The following is a 13,736-nucleotide window of genomic DNA, read 5'->3' on the forward strand; positions in this document are numbered from 1 at the left end:
TAAGCTGCTTTCTGTGTTGATCTGTTGAGCTGAGGATGTCTTCTCGCCTTTCAAATAGATTTTGTGTTTTCCTGCGTTTCACTGACTAGACTCTTATTTCAAAATATGGTTGTACTTCTTTGTTGAAAATGTCATTTAGGAATGAGTAAGTTTTTAGTATTTGTGTAATACAGGGACCCAAAGTATGTCATTCTTTTTGGCAGGCTATTGAATTCCATCAAGCACCAGTATTTGGAACTGAGTAGTGAATGTGACACTATTTGAAGATAGTTTAGCTATGGCTGTGATGTATCCAGAGAAAGCAAGACATTTGGGGTCAGTGTGAGGAAATTTATTTGATTAAATTATATTTGGTCTGAAAAGAAATATGTAGAATTTATACTGTAAGGTTATCCTACCACAGTGTTACTGACAGTAACTTGAGATAGAGAGCTTTAATTAATATTGCACTGTTTTCTCTCATAGATGTGCATTTTTCAATTCTGTAGAACCTCTTCTGCAATGGTAGAGTTCCATGGGAAGTCTGCAGCTATGCTGCATCCTGAGCTTAAATTAGAGGAGTTTGTGTGGACAGGGTTTATAGATCTAACCAAAGGAGTGATCACAAACCATCTACTATCAAACCTGAAAGCCAGTGCTGAGGCATTTGGAGTTGCTGCTGCTGTAGCTCATAAAATGCAAACTATGCCATGAGAACCTTCCTGTCTCTAAGAGCTGGAGTAGAGCATGTATGGTCCACTGAACACATTTTATAAATCCTGGACTTCAGATATTTTTTGTTACTCGGCTGCAAAAGAGTTTCAGCAGTTTATTTTTCTCAGCTGGTGTGGAAGCTGTTGCATTTCTGGTGTACCTGGAGAAACAGGAGCTCTTGTGTTTTAGTGGAAGGTACGGGATTCAGCCCTTCAAGGCATTGAGTGCAAGTTACTTCCTTTTGTTACATGTAATTGAATGGTGCTGCCCCAGTAATGGTTTTGATTCATGTCTGATTCATCCGACTGTGATAGAGGATGCTGAACAGCAGATGAACAGCTCAATACCTAACAAAACAATTTGGTTATAGAAGGTGGGAACGACTTTAAGTTCAAATCATAGGCTTAGACTGTTTTGCGGTATGTGGCTGGTTTTGGGTGGTTGTTGGTGGGGGGGAGCTGATGTGTTTTTGGTTTTTAATCCTGTGCAAGATCTGTATTTCCCTGCATATAACTTGTGTAAAAGTACTCAGGTTTACATGCATATAGGGTAGAATAAATTAGGCTTTATGTAATTATTCCTTACTAATAATGGAGATGATTTGGAGTCAGAATTTCTTTAGCAGTGCCCTTTTGCCCATACCTTCTGTGGAATGGGAAGGCATAACAATGTTCCTGTGAGTTGCTTTTCCTACAAAGCAGATGTGGGATCTGACAGTTTCCCCTTACCTACAATTTCTCAGCAGGTTCTTGACTTTGTTCTCATTTGGATTCACAAGGAACCTTTCATTTGAGTAGAGAGCCCTCACCTTGATGCCCATGGGAGACCTTGGGTGGAAGAGACTGCTGAGCATTTGCATCCATTGTTCTTCCACTGTTGTTTCAAAGAGAGGTACATTTGGGTTCTTCTGAAGTACTCCTGCCTGTTACAGGAGGCGTACCAGAAAGTATAGTCTCATTTGGAGCTCTTCCTACTATGGAGTGACTAGGGAGGTCTGGGTTCTGGCTACTGTGAAATTCTTGGGTGATCTTTAACTCCTTTCATGGTGACAAAAAGGCACTTTGGTAACAGTATGTTTGGGCAGAAATTCAACAAAATGGCTCCGACAAAGACTACTTTCTATTTAATAAACCCATAAGAAGAGAGTGTGGGTTGTAATATAATTTAGCTACCGAAAAAAGGTCAATCCCAAATTCTGCTATAGAGGATTGAAGCTTCCTTCCCACCGCCCCCTCCCCTGCTAGCCTTGAAGAACTGATTAACGGAGGCTGCCTTTCGTACAACATGAAGACAGCTCGCTGCTATTGTCTCCTGCAGGAACAGCACTTCCCTGCTAACTGGTTTAACTGTATCGTGTCCTTGAGTATGTTTTTCTCTAATGTCCTTTCAGCATTTGAGAAGTGCTCCATGGTGTGTATAATTACAATAGTACTGTTTTCCTGATCAGTTTTTGTTCTTTCCATCTGTCAAACATTTGCTGTTTTGTTTTTTGTTTTTTTTTTTCCCTACTGCTACTGCAGCAAAAATGCCTGCCTTTTGTTTATGTCTTCCTACACTGGCATCGTGACATCATCAATGATATCGCCAGGGGAAAAAAAATATGCATAGCTGTAGCTAAACCAGCTGTTCGTTAGCAACTCATCTAGTCTGCTTTCATTTCTTTTCATTAATGTATATGTGGCAGCATTTCCTGTTTAAGAGATGTAGAAGGTTCTCAGCCACGAACCATCTGCTCGGTCCGTGTCTTTGGGTAGATAAAAATGGTGGCACTTATTCTTGATAATGGAATTATTTAGTAAACAAAATTAATATGAGAGTTTAGTAGATATTCATCACTGGCTTTAGTTATGGGTAGTTCTGAATCCTTTACTACCCATCTTTTATAATTCGGTGCAATCACAAGAACTGTGTATCAACTGCTAGAAAACCTTACTAATACATGATAAGGAAGATTCCGAGAACAATAAAGAATCGGGGAGTTCTGTCACTGATTTGCGTGACGACACACTAAAGTGCATTAATCAGTGTTTGTCATGCTTGTCCCTTCTTCTATGCAAACCAGTGGCAAATCTTGCCCTGACTTCCATAGGACCAGAATAATGCCAACAATGAGCAACAAGCTGTCATTTATTCTAATGAGGGAGATCTTAAGTAGAATAAGTAGGTATTTCATTTGTGGAATGTTAATGAGAAAACAGTTTCTTTTTACCATTTTATATTCTCAAAATGCTATGAATTATTGCAGAGATCACTGAGTTATTGAATAGTTGTATCTTTGCAATGTTAACATTATGGTTAATTATTTGTTCAGTACCAGTTTTTGGGCTGGAGATATTAATTTATCATCACTAATTGCATGTTAAGTGTTTGAAATTAGAATATTCTGGGAATTCACTTTGCAGTACAAGTTAAGCTATCTCCAAATATTCCAAAATGGATCGCTGATACTGATAATGTATCAGTGAAGAAAAACATGAAATAGTTATATTTTTATCTAAGTGCTTCTGTAATTCTGAATGTAGATATTTCACTTATTCCAGTGTAAAATACTTAAGTAAAAATGTTTTAACTATAATAAAATGTTATTCAAAATTTTAATTGTGTTTAAAAAAACACAACAGAACCAAAGCCTAAACCAAACAAACAACACCACCTCAAAAATCTTATCACCAGCTATTATCAAGAAGAGATTAAACTTCATTGTACTATATAATTTGTCATTTGTAGTTGAGACTAATCCTTGCTCAAATGGCCAATTCTTACTCACTTGAGCAGTCTCACTGAAACCAGCAAAACTAATTTTATGATCAAAGATTTCAGGATAAAGCCCTTGACTGATGAGACAAATTTAAGTCAAGGGGCTGCTATTTAGGAACAATTTTATTATTCAGAAGCTCGTCCTTTATGTAAAGGATAAACATTGGCAGATTAAGTGTTGGCAAAATATTATCTCTTCAGAATATTAATTTCAGTGCATGCTGTGTGGAGCAATGCAGACAATGCACAGATTTTGCCCCTCCCAGCAAAAAAAAAAAAAAAAACAAAACAAAAGCCTACTTTTAACAACTCTTGAATTTCTGCTTGAGACTGTGTTACGAGGGAATAATAATAATTAAAAAAAAAAAAAAAAAAAAGTTGAGGGGATTTCCATAATGATTGCTGTCTTAACGAGCTAAAGAAGCTTTAGAATTTGTTATTCCTTCCTCATAGTAAACCTCAGCTGATAAAAATATCTGTAGCCGGTGAAATCAGTGGCATGCCTGGCTTCCTCGGGGAAAACTCCCATGTGATCCCACAGGCAGGCTCAGTGAGCCTGAAGCTGCTCAGCAAGCAGTAGGTAATGAGTCTTTGTGCAGAGCGAAGCTCTTGTGCCTGAACAATAAAGCATATGGTACCAGCAATAAAACACAGGGCTGGGAAACGTAAGAAGATGCTGCTGGAACTAGGAAGACAGTGAATATGTCAAACGTTATAAAATGATGATCAATCTGGTTTGGTTCCTAATTAATAAAAACAGTGCATGGATTGGAAAAACTACTATTTGAACAGGTCAGTTGTTTTATAGCTTCTTCACACACTTCAGTATTTTAAATATAAGCGGGGTTTTTGTTATTTCCTTATTATTATTAAAGCTAGGTTTTTTTTGCATTTTGTAAGGTGGGACTGGAAGGACGTGCATCAATGTGATACCAAGCTAAATGAATTATGTAAGTTCTGTGATCAGATTAATTGTAAAAAATGTTTTTACTATTATTCCTATGCAATTCAAACTTCAATTGTGCATTAAACAATAGACAGGAAGTAAAATTAAATTTATCCTAGATGGATCATTTACCAATATCATAAAACATTTAATAACAGCAATCTATTATTCTGCTATGTATTTGAGACTAATTCTGGGTCTGTGTTTGGTTAAAAATATGACATTGGAGCAGAGCACTTCTTTTTTTCTGCCACATTTTTCTTGTATAATTTTGAAAGTGGTGTTTCATGGGTTTTTTTGATGCAATTGTATACACACAGAAATGATACGTTTAACTCTCTGTATTTATGTCACTAATATTAATGAAAAATGTTCTCCTAGTTCTTAGTTCATTTTTTTTTTTTTCAAACAGCTCCCAAAATTTTTCATGGCCTGTGTTTGTCTTACAGACGATAGACATTTAATTTCTCCTTAGCACATCACATAAAAATTAATAATGCAAAAGTTTTTATCTATACATCTTTTTTTTGTAGTGTTTTTCTTCTCTAGCACTCAGTAATCATGAACTAGATATGCTGGCAATGTCTCGAAAGAAATAGGTCTGCTGATTATCTGTTGATTTTTGGAGAATATTTCAGCATTATGGAGCTGGAGCCCTTGAAAAGCGATTGAGAAATAAAACAGGATGTCATTTTCCTGTGGACTTAAACTGAGAAATGTTCTTTGTAAATACCACTTTGAATAGTTTAGAAACATTTGTTTTGTTCCTTTGTAAATTCGGGTACCAAACCCCAGTGCAGCCCCAGGCACCTGGCGCAGGTTTGGGTAAGTTGCCTGTGGCTGCCGCGGCCGCTGCCGGGCAGGCACCGCGCACTGCTGCTGGGCTCCCCTGTGCTCCCGCCCTGCTCCTGTTGTGTCTGTGCGTGATGCTAATTCACGTGGGTGAGCTGAAACCGGCTCTGCATAAATTTAGACCCATCGCTTCCCCCCGCACTCTCTGCCCTCTTTAATTGGGAAAAGGGAAAAAAGGAAAAGGAAGCCCGGGCTCTGGCTGCAGAGCCAGCGCGGGGTGGGGGGGTGGTGGTGGAAGTGTGGGTCTCCTTGGAAACCGCGACGGGCGTGCTTGCTCTGGCCCGTTTTCGGGTGGGGGACGGCGATACGAGCGGGCGTGGAAAACCACGACCCCGCCCCGCAAGCCTCCCTCCCGGAGGGCTGTGCCCGGCATGCCCCGCGGCGTGGGCGGGACCATGTAAATGAAGGGGCGGAGCGGACGCTGCTCTCGGCTGGCGCTGTCCGCAGGTGCGGGACCGCGGTGCTTGCGCGGGGACCGCGGAAATGTCCCGCTTTGTTGTTCCCCGGCTGGAGCGCTGTGCGGGCGCAGAATGGCTGGGGGCGGACCTTGCGCTTTGCTCGCTCCTTCTCGGGCTCTCCGAGGAGCGGTGCGTATCCGCGCCTTGCTGCATGCTGTGCGGAACAAGAATTAGCCTCGCTCATATCTGTGTGCGGCTTTTCGGCAGGGGGCTGTTTAGCCCACGCTCTTTGAGATTCAGAAATGTGGTGTGTTTTTAAGTGCAAAATTTTCCAGTTATAAGTATTAGTAAAACCCAAGCAAAGGTACTTTACAATCATTGTATTGAACCATTTTTTTCTTATTAAAAGTAATTTCATGTTAAAAACAAACAAACCCAAATCTAGATTGGCATCTCTCTGAAAACAGGCTTGTTTGTGGTTTAGACAATAGATTTGAAATGATGTGTTAAAGTATTTGTTTCATCATACTTCTCATATGTTACTAGCAATCTGTTTAATGGAGAACACTGGTAAAATTCTAGTAACACGTGCAGTATTTACCATCAGATTAGATGAGACACACCAAATGTGTCATTCTATGCTAATTTAAATGAAGAAAATAAAGCAGCATATAGTCATGCAATTATCATCTAATTACTATATTTGTCTAAAATGAGTACAGCAGGTTTTAAGTTTAGATTTATGAGGCAGGTACATACAGTAAGTACGTACATAGAATTAGCAGTGTAACAGAAACAAAAATAGGCACATCCCTGTGGAACAGTATTCCCACTGTTAAAGTGGAATCACAGCTTTGAAATATACCTGCACACAGAAAACGAAGATACAAATGTTTTTTTCTGTGGATCAGGCATTTCATATTCTGAAGCGCTTATAGTATGAAGTTAATTAGTGAACTTTAAATAAAAAAATCCAAAGAGTTCCTGAAGCAAACAGGTGTTCTGTGCTACTGCTGAGTTATGGTAATTCTGAAATACGCTTTTTTCCTCATCTAGACTCCATTGAAACTATGGTTTGTGTAGATGTTTTGTGCTGTAATTTAAATGTTGGATGTTGAGCTCCTTTAAGCATCATAAATAGAACCAAATCTTTTTGCATTCTGATCTCCTGTGTTCCTGAAATTCAGTGTTAATTCTAGTAATTGTAATTTATTTTTAGATCTGAGAAGCCTGAGTGTGGTATGTAATGTTTCAGTCTGTGCATGCAAGGTGTTTAATGTGTATCTTAGATATTTGGTCTCATTTGTTTATTGGAGGGAGGAGTTTACTTTTGTTGCAAAACGCGGTGACTTGGACAGATGCAATCGTTGAATAATAAAATATAAGTTTATTATTAATTGCAGGCATGTAAGTTATGGTTTAGGGTACATAATGGTAAGTGTTTGGAAGTTCATTCTTAAGCTTAAATATTTTCCTCAGAACAGCAATGGATGATTCTGCCATCTAAAACTCCTACTTGCTCTTAAAGGGTACTTACAGTAACTGAACCTTGAAATTTAGGATTTTTTTCTCCATGAACAGGTAGATGGAAGGTTATGCTGAAGCAAGGCAGGTATAATCTTTTGCAAGATTGGTGAAGCTGGCTGAAAGATATATTTACATGTAGTTTGTCAATGTGTGTCTTTGTCCTTGATCTGAATCAGTTGTGATGCTGAGAAAAAAATGGATTATAAATGTGCTCTTCTTTCAGTAAAACATCACCAAACACCATCACATCTTTAAAATATTGATGCTATTTGAGGTCCTACCACTAAGTTTTGATTGCTGTTGCTTTGTTGCTCTTTTTTTGTTTTTTTTTTTTTTTTACCCTGAAAAAGAGATTGAATGTAGATAAAGACAGATATGGCTCATCTACAAATACACACAAGACAAAAATTCTTACTTGGTTGAAACAGCTCTGGGATAAATATCATGGCTTTAATTTCTCCCTCTCAACAAATATGGATACAATATTCTAATAAAACCTGTGAAAATGGGAGTTGTGAATAATTGCTAAGGAAAAAAAATAGAAAATTGTGGGCTCTTTCCTCTTTCAGATTTATGTATAATTCTCTCCAACAACTCCCCTTCCTCTGGTCTTATCTCAGCCCCTCCAAAAAACTTTGCATTTCTAGGACCTCTGCTTCAGTTTTCCATTATGTCATATCTTTTCCACAATGAAACAGGAGAAATAGGAAAAGGAACATAAGTGTGTATCATCATAAAATATGGTGGAAAATCTGCTTGATATGTAAGTTGTCTAAAAGTAAAAATAGGGATAAAAGGAAGCAGAGCTGCTTCAGTTTTTCAGGTTTTCATATGTTCAAATGCAAAAATATAAGCAAAGATACTTATTTAACTTAACATGGAAATGCAATGGACCACTTGCATTTAGGCTTTCTAATGAAAAGATAGGTGGCTTTTGGTTACTACTTGATAAATTATTGCATGAAATACTTAACTTGATGTCCTGATTTGGTTTAGTGCTGGTTGCTATCCTACTCTTTCATAAGCAAATAGGGATTTGCATATTTATTTTATTGTCTAGTGTGAAGTAGGAAATATGAGCTACATGGTATGGAGCCTGACCCTTATCAGTCTTTCTAAGGGATGCGGGCAGCAAGTGGAACACCGTTTACTGATTTAGCTTTGCCATGATGTGTAGTCCTTGGATTTTGATGTGGAAGTGCAATCAAGTGATACTGTTACATAGGGTAAGGCTGCAGAGTAAGTCACTCTCCATGGTAATTGCAGCTTTCATTAGCTTGCTGCCCCCTCAAGGGTAGCGAGAGGAATTTGGGGTCATGCTACATGTATTTGTTTCTTATGGGTAAGTCATTTCTGTGTGTGCTAATAAATAAGTTGTATTTTTTTATCTGTGCTGCAAATCAGAATAAATTGGGCTGTGCTGAGCCCTCCTCTGCTGCAGCTCATCTGATGTCAGTGCTTCAGCTAGCTGGTCTGAAGCTGGCCCAGGGACCATTAGTAGCCTGCAACCAAAGTGCTGTCTGCTGAAAGCAGCAGGAACTGCTGTGGTGTCTCTGCAGCTGCTGTTGCACCACCTCAGCAGCTGGGGAAGGGAAAGCTGACAGACCTGGCAGACCAGCACCAGGGCTCATGGCTTCTCTGCTGGGAGTCGCAGCTGGGAGAGATGGGGGGGGCTGCTTTTTCAAACCCATCTCCTGGGCTGCTTGTGCATGGGGACCAGAGCTCCTCCAGTGCTTCTGGGTGTCTCCCACCTGAGGAGCAGGTGGCTGGTACTGCTGGGAGGATGGAATAGGCTGGCATTGTGGTGACTTCTGGAGGAAGTCAGGTTTTTTTGAACAGGGATCTGAATTTGATAATGAACTTTTTTGTGATTTAAAATGAGTTCTTTATCAGGTTGCCCTGAGAGGTGGTGAATGCCCCATCCCTGGAGACATTCAACGCCAGGCTGGACAGGGCTCTGAGCAACCTGATCTAGTTGAAGATGTCCCTGCTTATGGCACAGGGCCTGGACTAGGTAAGCTTTGAAGGTCTCATCCAACCCAAACTGTTCTATGGCTCTAATTGAACAAAGTCTCCTTTTAATGTAGCACGAATATGTTAAAAAATGTGAAAAAAAAAAAAAATGCTGGAAGCCACAGAATGTGTTTATTCATTGTTTTTAGTGTGGATAACAAATCATAGCCCTGCCTATTTCTGACATGAACTGTGACTGCTGAGCAGGCTATTCTCAAGCAAACATTTTTGTCTTTAAGTGTTTTATTATGGGGGGGCAGGGAAGCCCCATGACTCTGGGGGAACTTGGAGTGCTTGCAGAGCTGCCATTGTTTTGCTCTCTTGTAGTACCAGAGTCTTTATTGAACCATTCACTTTCAGAGTAGCTGAAGGTTTAACTTTGTAACTTTCAATTAAGTTGCTTAGTTGTTTACTACTGTACCCTGCTCACCCACTCTTATTGCTATTTTAACAATAAAATGGAAAAGTGAAAATTTCAGAGTATTAAAATGTTCATCTCTGCTCTCCTGGAAAAGACAGAACAAATAGAATTGATAAGGCAAAATATCATTAAATGTATAAAATAAAAAAATGCCTCAGCTTGCGGGTGGGAGCCCCATACCTTCACAGCAGTGCTTTTCAGAGAGCATAGGGCAGATAATTAATTGTATCCCAGCAGAGTCCTCTGGCCAAGATGTTGTTGAATGGTCACAAGGTGCTTACAAGTCAGGCAATGCTCTGGGAATGGGCTGGCTGCTCAGTTTCTATTTGTCGCTGTCTCCTTGACAAGAGTGCCTTGGGAACTGGATGGGTACATACTTGTTATTAGACTTGCAGTTCTTCTCTCAGCCTCTGGAAGAGTTTTCAGCTTTGAATTACAAAGTGAACTGAAAGGGATTTTCAGACATGTTTATTATGATGTCAAGTCACTATAGCCATAAACTCCAGATTTTCTTTAGTATTATGAAAAAGAGAAGAGAGTCAATGTTCAATTTTAACACAGTCAGGATCTGATTTATGTCAGTCTTGTTGTGGTCTGAAGCTTTACACATTCAGGTTGTGAAAACTCCATATACCCTTCCTTTGTGTGCCTTTGTGTACAGTATGCAAAGGTACACGTGCACATGTAAGGACCTATGTGTAATTTTTGCTGGGAAAAAGTATGATACTACTATTAGAAAGATTTGCTGTAATTCAATATGTGCTTTAAAAATCCTACCTTTCTGAGCTTGTTAATTGTTTAAATTGCTGAGAAGACTACTGGCTTACAGGGAAGTAGTTCATTGATTATGCATGTTTTGCATCTCTTCATAAAAATCAACCATCTCATTCTGTGATACTGTGGTCACTAAATTTGGGAATTTGAAATCTTACTATAGCTGATCTTTTTTGACTGTTTTCTTAAGGAAATTAAGCTTATGCAGTTATGCTTTCTCTGTTGTCCGATATGTCTATCATATTCTCCTTATTAGTTTTTTTAACCTGAGTCAGCTGAATTTGAGAGAAGTAGCAGATCTTCAAGTATTGTACAAACGGATAGTGAGATGGAAAAGAGAGAGACTGTTAGTTCACACAGTGAAAAAAATAAAATTGCACTGTGACTAAATCTCTGATTATCAACCACACAAAGGAATGCTTAAACACCGCAACCGTGGGGAAGACGATTGGTGAACCAACCTCCCTTCTGTGCCTCGGGTAATCCCATCCAGAAAACACAAATCTCTAAAAGAATCAGGTTCTGTTAGTTTCTTAGAATATTTTTTTTTGTAAACTTGAAATTAAATTCTACTTGTATTTTTTCGCTGATAACTGGGTAGCTTGTTTTTACTTTGTGCTGTTCTTAGAAAAGGTGAATTGTCAACACTCTACATATGTGCCAGTGGCGGAAGGAATCTTATCCGTTGCCATGTTGTATAAATGCACTGTTTCCCGCATTCAGTAATTTGTTGTGCATGGTATGGGTTTCTTAGGGGGTAGATTTCCCCATCAGTGTTTATTGTTGAAATAATAATATTGCTGAAAACCTTCATTTTTCTTTTTAAATAAGCATATTGGTTTTCCTGGTTGAATAGATACACCATGTATGATGAAAAGTCAAAAAGCAAATAATAGAAAGAAATATTAATTTTTAGTCTTTTATTTTTAAGTGTCCTTTTTTTGTAGGCCTGAATGCCTACTTAGGACTGCCTTGGGTGTGCATTAAACCTGCAGTTTGTAACGTTATATGTTGGTTGTGCATTGTCTGATTTAGACAGAAACCTTGAATTATTATAGCCATAAAGCTATTCATGAATATAGGACTTCCAAAATATTGCAGTCTTCCAGCAGATATTAATAATTTACGTTTTCCGGTACAAATAGTTTTATTGACTCTATTCTTCAGGGAGAGAGATGTAGTTAAACATATTTTTGCTGATTTTGGCTTCGCTTGAGGCCAAGCCTTGAATGAAGTCATGGTTCTGCTCTTGTGTCATGGAGCTATATTCATGTCAATGGTGGCAACTGAATGTTGGCTCCTGCTGACCAAAATTGTTTTTGTTTATAGAGGTCTGTTTTATACACTCTTCCTCAAATATTTCTGCTAAAGAAAATAATAGATTTTCTGGTAGTTTTGAGCTGATGTTTATTTTCTACCATTTTCTTTCAGTTTCCCAGTATAAAAAGGCCAGAGAGTAACCTATTCGAGAAGTGTTTCGGGCTATCAGAGGTGCTAATCTATAACCAAGGTGCTACCAGTAGTTGTGCTAAATATATGTTTGGTGTCTTAAAAATGTGCAGAGCCCTGTGAAGGTATTGCAGAATTGAGCTATTTATGTTCTTTCTAATTTTAACGTTTATTACAAAGATTAAAACAAGATGTTATGGCAGGTTTTGATGGTTTTGGTGTTTAAAAAAAGAGAAAATAAAAAGAAAAAAAATAAAAAGCCCATCAGCCCCAAATCTTTTGATTCATTGCTTATAAGTTATCAGATGCAAAGAAGCAAGCTCATACTCTTTAAGTTTTAAATTACTTGTTATTGAAGTTGGAAGACCATGATCTGACCACTGTAGTATCACGGGCACCACTTTCCATGTTCTTCCTCACTGGAAACACGGAGACTCCCGGGGCGCCCAGAGCTGTGTCAGTGCTTGCACAGGCACAGGAGATATTCCTGCAGCTGTGCCTTTTCTTGGGTGGATGTAACAAGACAAAGGCAGCGGGTTGGACAAAGTCATCTGCCAAGCTGGAATTTGAATACTGAATTAAGGAAAGTTGAAACAGCCTGGGGAACGTGCTGAGCAGCCTATTGTGTAACACTGCAGCAATACTGAAACGGAAATGGCTGCTGCCTGTGCACAGGATTTGGTGCATAATAAGCTAAGGCCATTTTTCCGTGCTGCCTATGTGATGAATTCTTATTAACAATATTTGTTAAGGTATATTAAACATGTATACATAATTAAACTTTACCAGTGTGTGACAAAAGAAAACCTGTGTTAGACTAACAAGATTTGCAGAGCTAAGCAACGAATAATTGGCAAATAGCATTATTTTTGCCATCGTATGACCCTTTACTGTGTATTTATTTTGATATACAAAGCAACGTATATTTACAATTCAGAGTTGCCTGTTGACGCTAAGAATACATTTCACAGGGTTACTGCAAATGGTGTAAGTGTATTAGGGCAGCATTCTGCTTCACAAATTAGTTCTGCTGAGAATCTGGGTGTATTAATACAGCTGATCTGCTTCTGCTGATCATACTGGCTTGTTCAAAGTGAGCTGAGCTAATGCAAATCCTTAGCTATGTGTTCAGATACACAGCATAGATGTGTATCCCTGCTGCATGGGAACATTCAGCTTCAAGGAAGCTGAATTCAGCACCTGTGGGTATTTTATATCCGCTTTGTTTACCTTCTCCTTTCTAGCTGCCATCCAGTTATCGTGAGAGGACATGGCTTTGCTATTTCATTTATATTTCTCTTAAACAGTGAAGCAAACTTGAAACTTGCTGGTTTTGGATGACAGTCCAACTAATGTAGGAAAAGAAGGTGTTGTAGTTGTTTTTTGTTTGTTTGTTTGTTTGTTTTTCTCTCCAGTTTTATTCCACTGTGCTGTTATTCAGTCCTTACTGTCATTCTCAAAAACTAATATAGTCAAATTTTCATGTGCTCAGGCACATGTTTGATATTTGAGAGAAGTCTCCACTAAAAATTTCAAGTTGTTTCCTTTAAAGTTCTTGGGAGTGAGAGTGTTTTCAAACCACTGTCGTTGCAAGGTTTTTTTAAATTATTATTATTTTTTAACACAGATAAAACAGTTTGTCTCTTTTCATTTTTAAAATATTTTTTGCCAAGTTTAAATATACATGAAGGTATGTATGAAATTTGCAGAGGAGGTGAGAGAAAGTGAGCAAAAAGTGAGAGAATAAGAATAAGCTTTTCATGTTCCCCTTTCTAAAAGAACATATTTAGAGGTCAGAATAACCAGCATAATTGATTCTTGCCAGAGGCAGTATGAATTTATATCTTTACCCTTAACTTGACTTTTAGCCTGTATTTATTTAGCCATTTAAATTGTTGTAACCATT

General features: G+C 38.4%; 1 protein-coding gene across 14 annotated transcripts in view; it reads left to right on the top strand.

Annotated features, from left to right (window-relative positions):
• CSRNP3 (cysteine and serine rich nuclear protein 3) overlaps positions 1-13,736 on the top strand; it is a 107,816-nt gene that overhangs the window by 57,251 nt on the left and 36,829 nt on the right. For 4 of the 14 annotated variants that reach the window (XM_065069691.1, XM_065069694.1, XM_065069693.1 and 1 more), the window contains exon 3: positions 9,067-9,187. The exons of 6 other annotated variants lie outside the window; for them this stretch is intronic. In XM_065069691.1, the coding sequence (XP_064925763.1) occupies positions 9,067-9,187 (121 nt within the window). Of the gene's footprint in view, positions 1-1,155; positions 4,243-4,350; positions 4,401-9,066; positions 9,188-13,736 lie in introns of those variants that run through there. 4 more of the 14 variants (XM_065069700.1, XM_021291260.2, XM_065069702.1 and 1 more) reach the window with 4 other exon arrangements.

This window comes from Columba livia, chromosome 7, assembly GCF_036013475.1.
Source record: "Columba livia isolate bColLiv1 breed racing homer chromosome 7, bColLiv1.pat.W.v2, whole genome shotgun sequence".
Classification (NCBI taxonomy): domain Eukaryota; kingdom Metazoa; phylum Chordata; class Aves; order Columbiformes; family Columbidae; genus Columba; species Columba livia.